At 42.4% G+C, this 16,830-nt stretch overlaps 1 protein-coding gene across 4 annotated transcripts in view; it reads right to left on the bottom strand.

Annotated features, from left to right (window-relative positions):
* Positions 1-16,830, bottom strand: part of RAB31 (RAB31, member RAS oncogene family) — a 68,908-nt gene that overhangs the window by 17,667 nt on the left and 34,411 nt on the right. For all 4 annotated transcript variants that reach the window (XR_013926698.1, XM_080379023.1, XM_080379024.1 and 1 more), the window contains exons 4-5: positions 4,657-4,728; positions 2,640-2,746 (exon numbers count right to left, since the gene is read on the bottom strand). Coding sequence is in view for 3 of the 4 variants with exons in the window: in XM_080379023.1 (XP_080235149.1) it covers positions 2,640-2,746; positions 4,657-4,728 (179 nt within the window). In the remaining variant the exon portion in view is untranslated. The remainder of the gene's footprint in view (positions 1-2,639; positions 2,747-4,656; positions 4,729-16,830) is intronic.

The following is a 16,830-nucleotide window of genomic DNA, read 5'->3' as shown; positions in this document are numbered from 1 at the left end:
TTTAATGACCTGTCAGAAGGACAGGACACATATCAGAAGGAAAAGTATATTACTATTACTTTAAAGCATGCCAAATACTCAACAGTACTAGAGTTGACAGTACTATAACAAAGATGAGGCTATATACTAAACAAAATTGCCTGTCTATCTGCAGACAGTCCCTTCAAAGTGGAGAAGAAATTTACTTCAACAGAGTGCCAAAAACTGCTGACAGCCTATTAACAACACTGAGAAATGACCCCTGAGTGTCCCAAATCCACCTTGGCTGCTCAAAACCAAATTTTAGGTGCTAAATGAGGAGGGTAACATGGTCAATGATTATGAGAAACAGTGCCAGTCTTTCCTCAAAGGAAGAGAATTGGTTCTTATGGCTTCCATTCATTCCTCCTTACGTTATCTCCTACAGTCATAGAGATGGCAGAATGAAATCAACTTGAACTGGATGAGCTTGTCCTCTTTTGCCTGTAGTCACATTAGTCTTAATAGCAGCTGTGTCTCTGATATCCAGCAAAACATCTGCCAGAAATTCTCCAAAACTAAAGAGAGATGCCAAAAATGCATACAAACAGCAGCTTGCTCCTGCTCACATCATTTTATTTTTAAATTCTCTGTGCCCAAAGGCATGTGCATTTTCTACTCATTAGAAACAATCTGATAAACTGGTGACACATTTCACCTAAAAATCATTCTTACTGAAGTAAATTTGAAGATATAAACCAGCCAGAGTATGCACACAGCTGCATGTATTGCTTAAACAATCAGATTTCTAGAACTGTGAAAACGTATCACGTACAAGTTAGACTGCCTTCTATTTTTCCACCAAAATCTCTTTAAGTGGACATGACTAAATGACTTTAGCAAGAAAAAAGCCTGGGGGATGCAGAAAGAATAACTGCATGAAAACAATATTCTCAAAACTATTCAAAATTATGTGGAGAAAAAAGCACCCTCCCTAACAAAACAAAACATTAGCTTACAGAGTACAGTAAAGACCATGCAAATACCAGAACATTTACCGCATGGGAGAGCTGTACAGGCTTAACAGAAGCAAGAAATAGATGGCCAGCAACCAGTAGACAACAGGTAGTGTTTAAGAATAACACAGCGGGAAAATCATACTCCGTGAGGAACCCCAGGTTTCTCACATTTCTGGCGTGCAGATTTTTCTTCATGCCCCTACGTTAACCTGTCATTGGTGGAACAGTATTTAAAATCTTGCTGCCATGGCAAACACTACCAAAAGCAGGGGCACGGCTGGTTATGGATTCATTTGCAACTTGTGCCATCTGTCACAATCTCCAAACTTATTACCCTTGATTTAATCAGGCAATCATATTGCTGGGATCACTTAAACAACAAATTTAAAGTGACTCTCAGGGCAACTGAAAACTCCCAATTTGTGCTAACTGGTTTTTGGTTTTAACTTTATAATTGTCCTTTCCTCTTTTTCTAGTCCATACTTGGAAACCTTCAGTTTTATCTTATGGGACTCCATTTCACCACGTCGACAAGCACATCACAATGTCATGTAGGAGACGCCAATACACTCTCTGTGTCCCTGATTCTTAGGCAAACAGACACCATGAATCTTCTAGTGTCAGAGCTCGTTCAGGTCTTAAGAGAAAGCAGTGACTTTACAGTATTGTTTGGTTCATGGCTAACGGTGGTGGGGGTTGAGGGGGACAGGACACCAAAAAAAACCCCAAACAAACCAACCCAAAAACCCACACAGGTCCAATTCTTGTAGATGCCTTGATTCAATAAAGCACTGCACCATTTACTTGAAGTTACACACGTGCTTCAGGGCTCTTGCGAACCTGGGCCAAAGTAATGATTATAAAACAACAGAGGGATGTATTTGAACAATCACGAGAGCCTACAAGGAAAACATTAAATATGGCCGTTAAATCAGTACTCATAGCTGAATAAAGAAATGGACTGACACAAAAGACTGCTACTGTACAGCAGAATATGATTCCGTTTCCAGAAGGGATAAATGCAAATCCAAAAGAGAGCTAACAAGCAGAAAAGTGACTAGCTTCACTTTCATCCCAAACAGCATCAACCTGGCTCTTCTGCAGGAGAGAAGATTTAACCCTCCCCTCTTTTACCCAGGATGTTCTTTGCTTCATGCAGGTGACACGAGCTTTACTTGAGGTTATGCTCCTAAAAAACCCAAAATACACTGTCTACATCCAGTATTATGGGACAGTTTCAGTTGTTGCAACGCACGAATTCCCAAAGTTTCTCTGTGAATAGCATTATTCTACGCCAGGCCCATCCTTACAGCTTTACATTGCTGGTTTGCTCATCACTTAATACATTCTGCACCTTTTAACACAAATGGAAAGTTAAAAAAAAAAAAGACATTATTTTTCCATTCCCAATGATTCAGCAGCTAAAGGGTGTGGACTTTACAAACACACAGGAAGGGCAGTAAAAGGTTAAATAAAAGTACATAATTCAAGATGTGCTGCTGCTGGTGAGTGGTACACTGGTAGAAGCACTGGTATCATGAAAGACTCTATATAGCTGACCAAAATTACATACTACTATAACAACAAAACAAACTGGTTACCTGAAGGAAGGAAACAATATAGTTACTGCAACCAAAGCAACAACAAAAATGGATGTATTACCTGATATCAGAAAGATCACATTTGTTTCCAGCAATGGCCATTACAATGTTTTCAGGACCATGTTCTTTTAATTCTTTCACCCATTTCTTCAAAGTATGAAATGAATCCTAAGTCAAAGAAATAATGAATAAGCCAACAGCCTAGTCTCTGTTGATGTATTGCTCATTTTTTATGAAGTTAGAGGAACACAGCTTTGACAGTGTTAATGCAGTAATAATTTTATAGATCGCAAGACCAGAAGAAGATCGCTGTGTCTATGTAATCTGCTTTTCAAACCGTAGGTCATAAGACTTTCTCAAATTAATTCTTGAACTTAGACACTTCCCCCTTTGCGCCCCTACCCAAAGCAGCGCTGAATGTTTTTCTTAGAACTTTCAGCTATGAAAACACTACTACAGCTATTTTAAGTTAGTAGCTAATTTCCTTCACTTCTGATGTGAGCTTCATTTGTCCATTTTCAGCCTCTGCCCAGTGGATTACCATCTCAACCACTGTCACATTTCCAGTAACATCCAGGAGAGCTTTCGCAGTGTCCCCCCTCCTCTCAAATTTCTGAATCTGTGACCTGGTAAATCTCAATTTACTCATCATGAAACCAAAGAAACAAGTGACAATTCACTTGGCCTTTTCCCTCCAAATACAAAATTCAAACACTTTTTGATGCTACCTACCTTTTAATAGTAAATTTTCTATTTCTTTACACTAATGAACTAATAGCATTAAAATCACTTTTGTTCCTAGAGATTCTAATTATAACACACGGTTGAAATTGTAATTGAAACTCAAAGTGAGCTCCCAAATGCATTATTAATAATTTTTTTGCCTTCAGAAGTGCACATAAGGGTTGTGTCTAAATCAGCAATGGCTATATCAGTATCACTGAAGGGAGAGCACTATCAGTTATTTGGGACAAAAACATCCATTCTGCTTTAATGATCAGCACTGAATATTAAGCATCAGAAACTGGAATAGACATAGACTTTCCTCTCCTGTTTTCCCCTCTTTATTCCAAGAGCTGTTCCACACAAGCTTGGAGAAAGGCTGGCAAAACAAAACTCTATTCTTACAATGCATTACAAGATGAACTATAAGATATTTAAATTAAAAATAAGCATAAATCCACCACAATTCACTCTTCCTCATATTTTCTTGGCAAATTAGCAAAGAAGAACAGTACTGCTGTGCAACAGTGGTCTCCATCATTAGCCACAGATCATTACACTAATGCACTGGAGAACCAAGCCAACCCTCTCAACCTAGTAGTAAATAATTCAGTAAATAATTCAGTTGGCAGTAAAGGAATAAAATGCTAGTGAACTATCATGATCATCCATCCATTAATGCCGCTTCTAACTCAGCTTTATCAGCAGGGGTTTCTTTCAGCAGCAGTGGAAGAGGCATTCAGCTAGAACCTCCTAGCTTCCTCTGCCTGAGAGCTGAGCCAGAGCAGTTGTATCTGAAAATACAATTTTCATTCCCAATGAATAATGTTGAGACAAAGGTCAGAGACTTATCATTTCATTACTGGTTTCAAAGTTAAGACATGAGGCCTGCAATCCAAAGATGAGATGACATGCTTAGTTAAAAATATTTTTTAAATCAGTAGATTTTAAATCAAAGAACTGAATTTCTGTCCAGTTGATAAAACAGACAGCAGCTTTTTGTAGTAAAAATTCAATTCCATGCAGAGAACATTAGTGGTGGTGGGAGGGGGTATTGCAGGATACTATCCTGTATTTAGCCAGACAAAATCCAAAAAAACACTGACAAAACGCAGTCTCCAACGTTTTATCTAAATGAAGTTTAAACACAGAAGTAGGACTTCATGTAATTTTTTAAGGCAGTTGGACACCTTCATCCAAACCTACGCAAACTATTGAAGCATATATACCCCACTGACATGAACAGGGATTAACATATAAATACTTCTGCAATTGTGGGTTTTAAGTCCAACTCCAGCCCAAGCAGAGGAGTTAACACAGACTAACAAAGACAAAAAGTGTCCCGAAGGTCTTACCTGTTTGGTGATATCATAAACTATGACAGCTGCTGCTGAACCTCGGTAGTACATTGGAGCCAAAGAATGAAACTGTTAAAACATAACAACACCCACCCCACCCAACAAAAAAAAAGCATTAATAAATCAGAATTATCACACACTTTGTCAGGACTTGCCGTGGCAGGACCATCAACTTTCTTCCCACAGAGAACAGACCTCTTTGGTGGCTGCCCATCTCTTAATTTTCCTTAAATGTCAAGGAAGCTGAGCTCCCTTATCTCCTGCTGTTCCTCATCCCAGTGGGTTTAGGCCATCAGCACTTACTGGTTCAATGCATCTTTTCCATTACAGGGTAAGGACTCCCACGACAAGTTTCGACATGAAAATCACCTACACTTGGAGGCCTAACCTGTCGGCGTGCAGACCCCCTTCCCCTGGCAAACCACAACATTTTGCTTTGTAGTTGTAACAGACAGACTGGATTCAGCCTGGGTTCATGTTTTATAAAACATTGCAAATGAATTGGGTAAAATTAACTTGTCAACAAACTCAACACCTGCCACGTTTACTTATCCTATATACTATGACAGATATTTTGAAAAACATGGGTTCTTGCAGTTACTCTTCAGCTTTTTGTTTCAAGGAAAGCATCCTTTAAGAAAAAAAAAGCCAAATAATAAATATGTTTATTATAACAACAGCTTGCCAATGAACAGCATAATTTTCATAATTCACCATGACTAAGCAGTTGATTTAGAATTTCAGCTTGTAATTACAGAGAGAAAGGAAGTCAAAAAGCCTTTCTGCTGATTCAACTAAACTCAGTCTTAAGCAAACCAAAAATAATCTTTCTTATAAAAGGCATTTAGTTTCACTGTACTCACGCAGACATTTTACAATTTTTTATTTGCAAAGTGATCTTCAAAAGCTTCATATAAAGCTACAGCTAATAACTGATGTCAACTCCTAAATCAAATGCATTATTAGAGCAGGGTACAAATCTCCCTGCTCAGTGAGCGTGCATGGATCCATGTGTTACGTTGCAAACCTCTGCAGATTGACCAGACACACCATCTTCCCAGAACTGTACTTACAGACTGAGCATTCAGATCTAGCTGCCTCCACATTTCTTGCTATTTCACATACAACGTATAAAGCGAGATATTTGCAATATTGGTTCACCCACCAGTTGGTAAACTATTTATCACAGATCACACACTCCCGCTCAAGGTCGATACTTTCTTTTGTAACAGTAAGGATGCACAGCAGCTGTGACAGATGGTCAAGCGCTGAAGTGTTTTGGGGAGAGAGGCAGGTGGGAGAGCTCATTAATAGGAGAAAACAGCAGGAAGGAGGATTAGAAAAGAAAGAGGAATTAGTCAAGAAGCATGGTCTGAAGAAAAGGGATCAGCCAAGATCCTGAGGGAGTTGGGTAGACGTGTGCCTTTCAGGCTTTTAGTGTGTGGCTTTATTACTTGCATGTTTAATGCAATAAACGATTTCCAGAATTTTAAGGCTTCCAGATCATGACAGAAATTTCCAGTGTGTTAGAACAGAACAGACTAGGCTAGGCTATTTCAGTTGGAAGGGACCTACAATGACTTGCCTGACCAGTTGAGCACTGACCAAGTTAAAGCACGCTGTTAAGGGCACTGTCCAAATGCCTCAAACACCGACAGGCTTGGGGCAACGACCACCTCCAGAGGAAGCCTGTTGCAGTGTATGACCACCCTCTTGGTAAAGAAATGCTTCCTAATGTCCAGTCTAAACCTTCCCTGGTGCAGCTTTGAACCACTCCCACGCATCCTGTCAACCAGATCCCAGGGAGAAGAGCTCAGCACCTCCTTCTCCACGTGCCCTACTCAGGAAGCTGTAGAGAGCCATGAGGTCGCCCCTCAGCCTCCTCTTCTCCAAACCAGACAAACACAGAGTCCTTTGCCACGCCCCATAGGACATTCCCTTCCCACCCTTTCACCAGCTCTGTTGCCCTTCTCTGGACGCATTCAGGGACCTTCACATCCTCCCTAAATTGTGGCTCTGAGCACTGCACGCCGTACTCGAGGCGAGGCTGTACCAGTGCTGAACACAGCAGGATGATCACCTCTTGTGACCGGCTGGTTGTGCTGTTTGATGCCCCCCAGGACACAGTTTGCCCCCTGGGCTGCCCGGGCACCCTGTGACTCACAGCAGCCTGGTGCCGACCAGCACCCCCGGAGCCCTTTCTGCGGGGCTGCTCTCCAGCCACTCCTCTCCCAATTCATACCTGTGCCCAGCACTGCTCCATCCTAGGTGCAGAATCCAGCATTTAGACTTGTCAGATTTCATCCCATTAATCACAGCCCAATGCTCCAATCTATCCAGATCCCTCTGCAAGGCATCTTGCCTCTCAAGACACCAACAGCACCTCCCAGTTTAGTACCATCAGCAAACTTGCTAATGGCGCATTCAGCTTCGGCATCCGTACCGTCGATAAATGTATCGACCAGAACCGGCCCTAGAACTGAACCCTGAGGAACACCGCTGCCGACCGGTCACCAGCCCTGTGCAGCCCCATTCACCACAGCCCTTTGATCCCTGCTGTTCAGCTCGTTCTTCGCCCAGCGCACTGTGAACCCGCTCATCCCACAGATGGACAACTTGTCCAGAAGGATGCTGTGAGGGGCTGTGTCAAAAGCCTTACTAAAGCCCAGAAAAACTACATCCACTGCCTTCCCTTCATCCTCCAGGTGGGTGACCTTATCATAGAAGAATATCAAACAATACTTTCCCTTCATGAACCCATGTTGACCATGCCTGATGACTGTATTATTCTTTAAATGCCTTTCAACAGTACCCAGTATAATCCCCACAATTTTTCCAGGAACTGAGATTAGACTAACAGGTCTGTAGTTCCCTGGGTCTTCCCTCACACCTTTTTTGTAAACTGAAATAACATCGGCTAGCTTCCAGTCAGCAGGGACCTCCCCAGACTCCCAAGACCTTTGGTAGAGGGATTGAAAAGGATCCTGCCACAGCATCCTCTAACTCCTTCAGAACCCTGGGATGAATCCCATCAGGCCCCATGGGCTTGTGAACATTCAGCTGCCGCAGCTGGTCCCTTGCAGTTTCAGTGTCCAGAAATGCAAAGTCACTGTTCCCACACTCGTGGTCCTCAGACTCAGAGGACTGGGCAGCCCAAAGTCTATCAGCATTATTAAAGACTGAGGCATTCAATGCATTTTTTGCTTCCGCTTCTTCTTCATCCCTATTAGTCAGATGACAGTCTTCAACAAGTATCAGTCCGATGTTTTTGTTTGACCTCCTCTTGCTACTGACATACTTTAAAAAGCCCTTCTTGTTATCTGAAACAACGCTGGCCAGTTTCGACTCTAACCGAGCTTTGGCCTTTTGTGTCTTCTCCCTGCATATACAAACCACAGCTCTGTACTCTCCCTGCGAAGCCCGACCTCACTCCCAGAGATCACACAGTTCCTTTTTCCTCTTGAGCTCCATGAGGAGCTCCCTCTTCAGCCAGCCAGACTGGTCTTCTGCCCTGCTTGCTTGACTTATGACACAGTGGAATTGCTTGTTTCTGTGCTTCTAAAAGGTGGATCTTAAAGACTGACCAGCACTTGTGGACTCCTAAGCCCTCAAAAATAGATTCCCAGGGTACTCTGCTAAATAGCTCCCTGAATGGTTTAAAGTTTGCTCTCCTGAAGTCCAGGGTAGCAACTTTGCTGTCCTTTTGTTCTCATTACACTCAACCACTTCACGAGCATTGCAACCGAGGCAGACACACACACCATCGAGGCAGACACACACACCATCGTATCCCCCACAAACCCTTCTCTATTCACATACAGCAAGTCTTTTGTAGAGACTTTTGGGCATCTTTTGTAGGTAGCTCACTGAGTACCTGTGACAAGAAGTTATCTTGTGCAAACTTCAAGAATTTCCAAGACCTGCTCATCAACACATGTGTGGCATTAAAGCAGCCTGAAAATCAGGGACCTTAAGTGTAGAGGGTATATCTGACCTTTGATGCTGTAGGCACGCTCCTCCCGGTCTATAAACTCCCGGAAAAATAAGGACATACTCTACACACATGCTGACTTGGTTTTAATCTAGATTACACGGTATTCATGAATTTACAATGAGTTCTCAGATAACAGTAACTGCACTTCACAGGAGTCATGCAGTTAAACTAACATGCTTCAAATTCCTTCAATACCATCCCAGAAAGCACATTGAGAATGTGTCTATCATCTTGGGAATTTCTCTCCCTTTTACTTTGACCAGGTGACAGGAACACTTTCCATAATATTGGTTTCATTGAAGAATATTGCCAGTGTTAGGGCCAGAAAGTAAAATCAATGTCAATAACAACTCTAAAAAACCCAAAACAAAACAAAACCCAAAACTAAACCAAAACAAAACACACCACCCAAACAAACAGAAAAGCAGACCTGTCACTGGATTCTGGACAAGTAGAACCAGCTGCAAAATGGAACCAGGACACAAACTACCATTGTTTTCGGTAGAATTAATTTTTAGCTGGATTCCCAAACCAGCTTGTTGTGCATCAGATAAGCCCCAGGCTCAGCCAAAAGGAGGGGGTAGGAAAGCATGGCTGAGAAAAAGAAGGACCACTAGAAGCCATATCCACCTCAGTTTAGACCACACTCCAATAGCTCTGCACTTGCAGAACTACTCTGTGCACACCTTTGCTGGTACAGTCAGTCTACTGCCACTGGCAGTTTTGCTTTTTTGTTTTCCTATAATGGAAGCAAAAATCATTTTAAGATCAGTGCAGGTAACATGCAGAAACAAAGAAAAATTCTTTTGAAATATTTTTTGAGATTAATTAATCACTTCAACAGCGTGTTGCATTTCAGTAACAGAAACGCCAAACAACAAACTATGTTTGACCTGCTTGTTGTGTCAAGAAACATAAAAAGCAGAGACCAGACATGTAGCATGCAGGAGGAATGCAGTTCCTCTGTAATTCAAGACAAAATCTACTGAAATACTCCAGTTCCTCACAAGCTTGGAAAGAAGGAGGGCCAGCTAGACTCAGAAAGGCAACTGCCTTTGAAAGGCGCTCAGATTCAGTAGCTGTTGTTAACACATACGTACGACCTCTCTGCTCTACTGAAAATCTATTTACTTGCTCAGCTGACAGGACAGTTATTTCCTCTTTCATGGTTCTATAGTAATATTTTAGCTATAAGGGCTTTTAAGAAGAAAAAACGTTCTACCCACATTTGGGCATGTAGCTTCAGGATTTGGGGTTTTTTTTATATCAAGTCATAGCTTTCATCTGGCACATAAGTTTATATTCCTATTTGGATAAACCTGACGCTCAAGATTTCATATTTTACATTGGACAAAGTGAGAAAATTGGGATTACAATTACATTTCCTACAGTCTGCAAGGAAAAAAATACTTTGAAATTGTTTACTAACAACTGAAAGTACACTAGTAACAACTATTACCAGTTATCATAGTACAGAATAGCAAATAAAACCAAAATGAAATCTCTTTTGTCATTCTTTTGTACGGTCTAATAAACAAATACAATACATTATGTCTCAGACATAAGAAATTACTGCTGTCCACAAGAAAACAGCAAAAGACTCTTTGCAACACTGAATGAATCAAGAAGGGTTGAAAAACTGTAACTGAGTAATTTTCATGATCTAATAATAAACTCTTAACAAATGTGGTTTACAAGCATAGATTTTCCAATATCACAAACACACTAGTAAAAATACTATGCAAATAATTATGTTTATTTGATAGGGTTTTCTTTTCCCTTTTAAATCACTGCCGAAAACCAAAGCCCTCTTGAGCCTTTTTCTGGCCTAATTACCTGGAAAAAGAGAGTCACACAAAATTAATTAAAGGGATACAAAATACCAGTGTGCACATTTTTCATCTGCCAAGGACCAAATGTGGGACAAATGCCCAAAACAAGCGAGACACAAAAAAAATCAGCTCATAAAATTAAATCTCACAGGACTACCTTCTGTATTATAAATTACATTGTCTATAACCTTGATTTTATAGCTCGGTATTTCCGTATCCAGTAATTCCCATGAAAATTAGGAGAACCAGGAGCAGTGACAGACTTGGCATGAGAACAGCTCTGCTTCTCAAGAAGGGCTAACAAAAATGCTTGGGCAGCCACCCCTGGCTCTGCCACATGGGAACCCAGGTCACAACCCCAACTCTCTGGGGAGTCAGCCCCTCCGTAACCCACAGCTAAGAACAGCGCTCTGGCAGATGTCACCCTTACCTGCAGAGAGCAGCAGCTCACATCACCTTGGGCTACCAGGGAAACAGACCCAAAACAGTCATGTATCAGCTCCCACCATCACAAATAACCACATTCCTAACCCATTTTGAAAGTTGATCAAGGTTCAGCCTAAAATAATTTTTTTTCCATGATACTTCTATGAAAATATTATTTTAACAATTAATAAAATTCTGAATTCCTAAATTACTTGTAATTTACTTGCACCTTGACTTACTAAAATTCAAGCATCAGTGCTTGCCTTTAGCTGAGATAGGAATATAGAACAGTCTTGCAGTCTTAACTTTTCCGGTCAGCTAAACCACGCTCTTCCAGTCTGAAGGTAGCGGGGAGAAAGCAGAGTCTAATCACGTTTCTCTGTGCCTGGTCCAGCTTCAGTTCATCCTTCCTGACTGCTGGTGACCACGTTTGTATGCAGGACTCTAGACATAAAACAGCCTTAACTGTACTTCCCCTAATGTGTAACACATTTCCTCATGGCTGCATCATACATGCATGATCATCCTTTAACCAATACACTCATTCACTTTACATACAACTTTACAGCATACATTTTTGTTAGGAGTCAAAAAGGTACAGGGACTTCTACTTACACTACTGAATTTCATCCCCACAGTGTCCTTCTAGGCACTGGGAATACCTCCCATCTTGAGTAAACTATCGTTAGCTGCTCACTTGCAGTGGAAATTTAGAAGTCACGTGTCTCTCATTCAGTCTCCACAAGAGGTTTGTCTATTTGCAAATACTGACCCACTTCATCACTTACTAGGCCTGTTCTGCTTTTGTAGGAGTTGGTAACAACTTCTGAGGCTGAGGTCACTAAACCAGGCGATGCGATAGTTAAATTGTAGGGGTACATCTTCCAATTCAACGGCTACAGCCAGGCTAAAGGGGCCATCCAAAACATATATAAAGAACTGATTTTAACAAAGACATTCCAAAAACCAAAATCAATTACTTGTGTAGCTTCATGCAGGCTTTTAAGACTCTCCTCCTTAGAGCTCGCCACACAGCGTGCTACATACCTACACAGCTGCGAAAGTACTGGTGCAATGCTAAACCGGTTCAGAGTGCCTTCATACTAGTGCTCCTCTACCGACACGTCCACTTTGCCCTTGCGGTTCACCATCTCTGCCACTAAGGAAGAGGTGAGGCCACATGAGTATTATGAAATTTCCTCTGAAAGCAGGTCCCCTTTTTCTCAGGGTACAATGAGAAGCTGCCCAACCTTTACAGCTGTACAGCCCTGCAGCACAGAGGACAATTCAGTCTCAAGGGGTGCAAATGCAAGCTCAGCCTAACCAGAGGTGCTCTCGTTGATTCCAAGAGTATTTGGGGATTCTGCAACCCCTCATCTGGCCATTACACTGAAGTCAACAGAAGCTTTGCCCTTGTGAAGGGCAGAAAAATGGAACCAACAAGCCATTAAGGAATATACCACCTATTTAAAAGCTCTGCAGTACTTTGCTTTCCATTTCCTCTGCACCTCATCGTGGAGGGGCATATCTGGTCGTAGGTAATGCTTTTTGCGTTTCCTCTGTACTAACAGCACCGAATGAGGAAGAAGAACGCCCTACAGAGCAGCCATACCACAATACTTAGAGGAGAAAAACAAATTCAAGGGAACACAACGTAAATCACACCTGAGCTGTAGTAGTAGAAGTCTCTTCACCGTGTCTTACGTAATGCTGGCTTAGGAAGCAAAACAGGCCAAATAAATACAGAAATTAAAAAACTACCACTCCTGCCTGTTTATCTAGAAGCTGACAAATGCTGCTGAAGACAGTCTGGATTCATTCAATTTGCCAGGCACACCAGGGAACACTAATTCATGTCAGCAGCTCTTTGCACCATCCTGTAGTGCTACACCCCAGCATTGGCTTACTGCCACGGCATGGCTGTCTCTTCCGAACTCCACTGCCAAGAGGAAAAATAAACCAAAGAAAAAAAAAAACCCAAAACCCAACACCCCCACCCCTAACTCTATCGCACTGCTTTTACCATTCTAGACTGTAAAGAACATCACTTGTTCTTCCTGCAAAAGGATTATAATTCTGCCTACAAGCATGGCTAGAAAAGGTAAGGATGCACAGAGTAAGCAGAATCAGACCAGCGTCCAGCAAGCGTTACACGCCTTCTCCAATCAGGGGCCAAATTCAGCTAAGACTTTTCCACATGGTACCTTTCCAAGCACCTGCAGATGCACAGCAGCACAAGATTTGTTTCCTGACAGCTGTAATCATTTGACTAGATTTTATTCCTATTCTTGACAAGCTGCTTCTGACTACACACATTGCCTCTGAGTGGCCAGGACCAAATGGCTTGGCTCCTCTCAAGGTCAGAGACCCTTACCCTTTCTTTATCTGGGTGCCATTAATGATAAAGACAGCCACAGCTGCTGGCTCTCCGCTAGCCGCTCACGCGGGCAGGCAGTGACACAGCTCTGCAACTTCCCTCCCCTTCCTATTACACACACCTTTCTAGACTAGGACACTCATATACCTCGGTCCCCTTGCTCAGCTGTCCATTCCCAGCCCCTCTACAGGTGATTTTGGGTGTCCTGCTTCTCCTGTCCTTGGCCCCTCCTGCCACGCCAACCCCACAAATCACTTTGGTCCTGTCCCCAAACCCAAGTAAAGCTCATTCCTTCTCATGCTTTGGTCCCCACTTCTCCAACTAAAACCACTGAGGTCCTTGTGGTGAAATGCATAGTAGACCGGTGCCAGAAATTTGTCGCTATCAGCCTGCTTAAGGAGAGCTGCCTTGACTGCTTCTGTGGATCAGGTAAGCACCCATAGGGTAAGTGAGTGGCGACCTCTGAGAGCCAGAGGTTGCCATCACTGCGTCTGTGTTGCATGAGCTCACTGAAGCAGCCCATGCACCATGAACAGCACCTATTCCACAGCTTGGGAGACACTACTTGCACAAGTCAGGGCATTTACATGCCCCATTCCTGTCACTTTTGAGGCAGCAGCTGCCAAGAAAGAAAATCAGGGTGTGAAGAGAAGCAAAGGCAAAAACCAGAAGCACGAAACAGATTATCCTGACACATAAGCTTCTCGCACAAGCAGGGATACAAAATTCCTGGAATTCTCAGCTGGCAAAGAGCAAATGTGAAAATGTTATGCATGAAAGCCACTATCAAATACTGTTTAACATTCTAGAACCTTGAGTAGTTTTCCCTACGTGATTGAAGGCTAAGATTCCAGTTCTTGGGATTTGCAAGCTGAATAAATCAGGAAAGATCTGTCTCCAAACTACGTGTATTTTTTGCTAGTTAAATTGAAGATAGATAGGTAGATATAAAAAAAAAAATTAGCATTTTTCCCAAATATGTATGAATTCTTGAAGTGAACCGGGAAAAATTCCAATGCTTTAGGATAATTTTTTGAAGAAACTTTGAATAAGCAGAGAACAAACTTTTGCAATATCACAGAAGTAACCTGTGCTTAGCCCTTCTGAAGTTTACAGTCATTAAACAAAGGATGCAAAAGACACTACACCTAAACCCTGTCTCGGTCAAGATACACATGCTACAGGTTTGTTGAAGCTTAAGAAAAAACACATCCACATGCATCTCTTAAATGATTTACTACGCTTGATGCTCACTCTAAAAATAGTTTAACTAACATTCACTTACTAGCTCCAATGCCACTTGTGCTTTCACAAACACACATACTACCAGATCACCTGTTGACCTCTGCAGCATGCAAGCAGTATCTCACTGCAGGGAGGTTCATACACCACATGCAAGGAACCACCTCCACACCGACTGAGCTGTGGACTACCCTCAGAGTCACCTATATAAAACTGTGGAGCAAAATTCAGGCCATGCCTTCACTGCAGAAGTAATTCAAGTCATTGGTGTTAGCGCCTCTCAGGATAGTCTAGTTTCAGAGGAAACATCCATAAGCTTTGCGACTAGGTGGCTCAGCTTAGGGGAAATGTCCCAGCCAAGACCGCAGCAAGGACAAGTCCTCCTCTCATGGAGCGTTTTCACTCCCTACCTCGTGACACTGCCTCTGAATCACCCGGGCAATTACCATCACTCAGAAAAGAGGGGGCTATAAAGCACTGTAGGTATCTCATCAGTCAGTCTTTTCCTGGAAATTGAGCAGTTTAAAAAAGAAAAAAGCAGCCCACAACTCAGGGTAATTCCTGTCAAGGTTTAAATTGGGCTCAAGTAATTGAGGCTCCTTCTATTAAACAAAATTAAAAATCCCAGCGTTTGACGCAGTAAATTTAAATAGGACACAGATAAATTTTCCTGCCCTAGAAATATGGCCCTCAAGCTCCCTAACTATTTGCTACAATATTTCTCAGCTGGCAAGATGGAAAGCTGGCAGCCACCCAAGGTATTCAGACAAAGCATTGTAATTAGAAGGTACTTAGGGCACCATGAACCAAAATACATGCTAATAAAAACATCATTAACTAACTTGTGAAGACACTCTTCTTAGGGGAGGGAATCTTTGCTAACAATAACATAATTGTCGTGCATGTCCCGAAACCCACAGCAACAATTTAAAGCTGATGGGTGGGAGAAAAAAGTGAGACAGAGAAAAAAAGCGACATTTGGAAAATAGTGGGGTGGAGGGAGAAAAAAGTGAGACAGAGAAAAAAAGCGACATTTGGAAAATAGTGGGGTGGAGGGAAAGTGACTCAGAGAAACAGAATAAAGCGAGCTTGTCTGATAACACACCAACACAAACCCGCTGGGTCCACAGAGACCAGTACTTAGGCACAGAAAAGCAGTGGGATTTTGCTAAAAGTGCTGCCAGTTGAAAGTTCTGCCTACCCAAAAAAGGGAAAAGAAAAACAAGATAAAAGAATTTAAGAAGCTCTCTCCGTTTGTAATCACGTGTGAATTCTCCACAGCGAGACCTGCTGGAGAGCCATGTACCCCTCTCCAGGGTCTCCACCAGGAAGCACGCTGAGCATTTGCTCCCACTAAGGCTATGACAGAAACACTGTTGATCTCCATTTTCTGCTGTATTATCGTCATTCTGCAGAAGTGACACTTGCTTATTATTTTCCACAAAATGGCAATTCTGGTTCCTTCTCTACTCTGCCTACAATTCTGAGTTTCCTGACACAAAAGAAAAAATACTATATCTATTATCTGTATGAGTCAAAAGTTATCTGATCTCCATGACCAACCTCCGACTGGCTGGTCTGTACTTTAAGGTTCTTCAGCTAACTCAGGTCTTCCTACAAGCTACTAAACCCAACAACAACCAGCATTTCAGAAGGCTTGCAACATCACAAGTGGCTGGCTGGCTGAAAGCTGATTTAATACCTCAAGGGGGTGCTGAGTGCTTCCAACTGGCTTCTCTGAGCACCCAGGACACAGCTCCTTTCCAGAAGCAGCCACATGTATTTCCAGTTTCTCCCAGCTGACTAAAGGCAGCCAGGAGGCACACTGGTTCTCAAAGAGCATTGCTTAAATAAGGGTTTGCAACTAAGGTATTTTAGAGTGGTTTCTCTACGCTCTCCAAGCTGGCAGTTTCCCAGTTCATTGCCCAGAGAAACTCGGGAAAAAGGACAAACCCATGAATGAGGAGCACAGAAGTGCTGCTGCTGTTCTTCCTGCCTGCCTGCTCTACCATGGTTAAGGTTTGAGCTTAACTTCCATGGCATACATGAGGCTGCAGTTAAATTTCACCTAGGGCTCTTCTGCTGTGAAGGCTCCACATCAGGATGTAGACAGAGCAACATCTGGCACAGTTGGGAAAGCACAGAGCACCCTGACTCCAGAATTAGCACACGCAAATCCTATGCTTGGCCTGGCGTTTAGGAGAACAAAGCCAAATGAAGGCAATATTGAAAGAGCAGGAAGTCCTAAACACTGCTGTCAGCAGTACAGACAATAGGGGCATTGATGAAACTGCCCAACT

Source organism: Falco punctatus (genome assembly GCF_963210335.1).
Source record: "Falco punctatus genome assembly, chromosome: 3".
Lineage (NCBI taxonomy): Eukaryota > Metazoa > Chordata > Aves > Falconiformes > Falconidae > Falco > Falco punctatus.
This window is presented reverse-complemented; position numbering and strand designations above follow the sequence as displayed.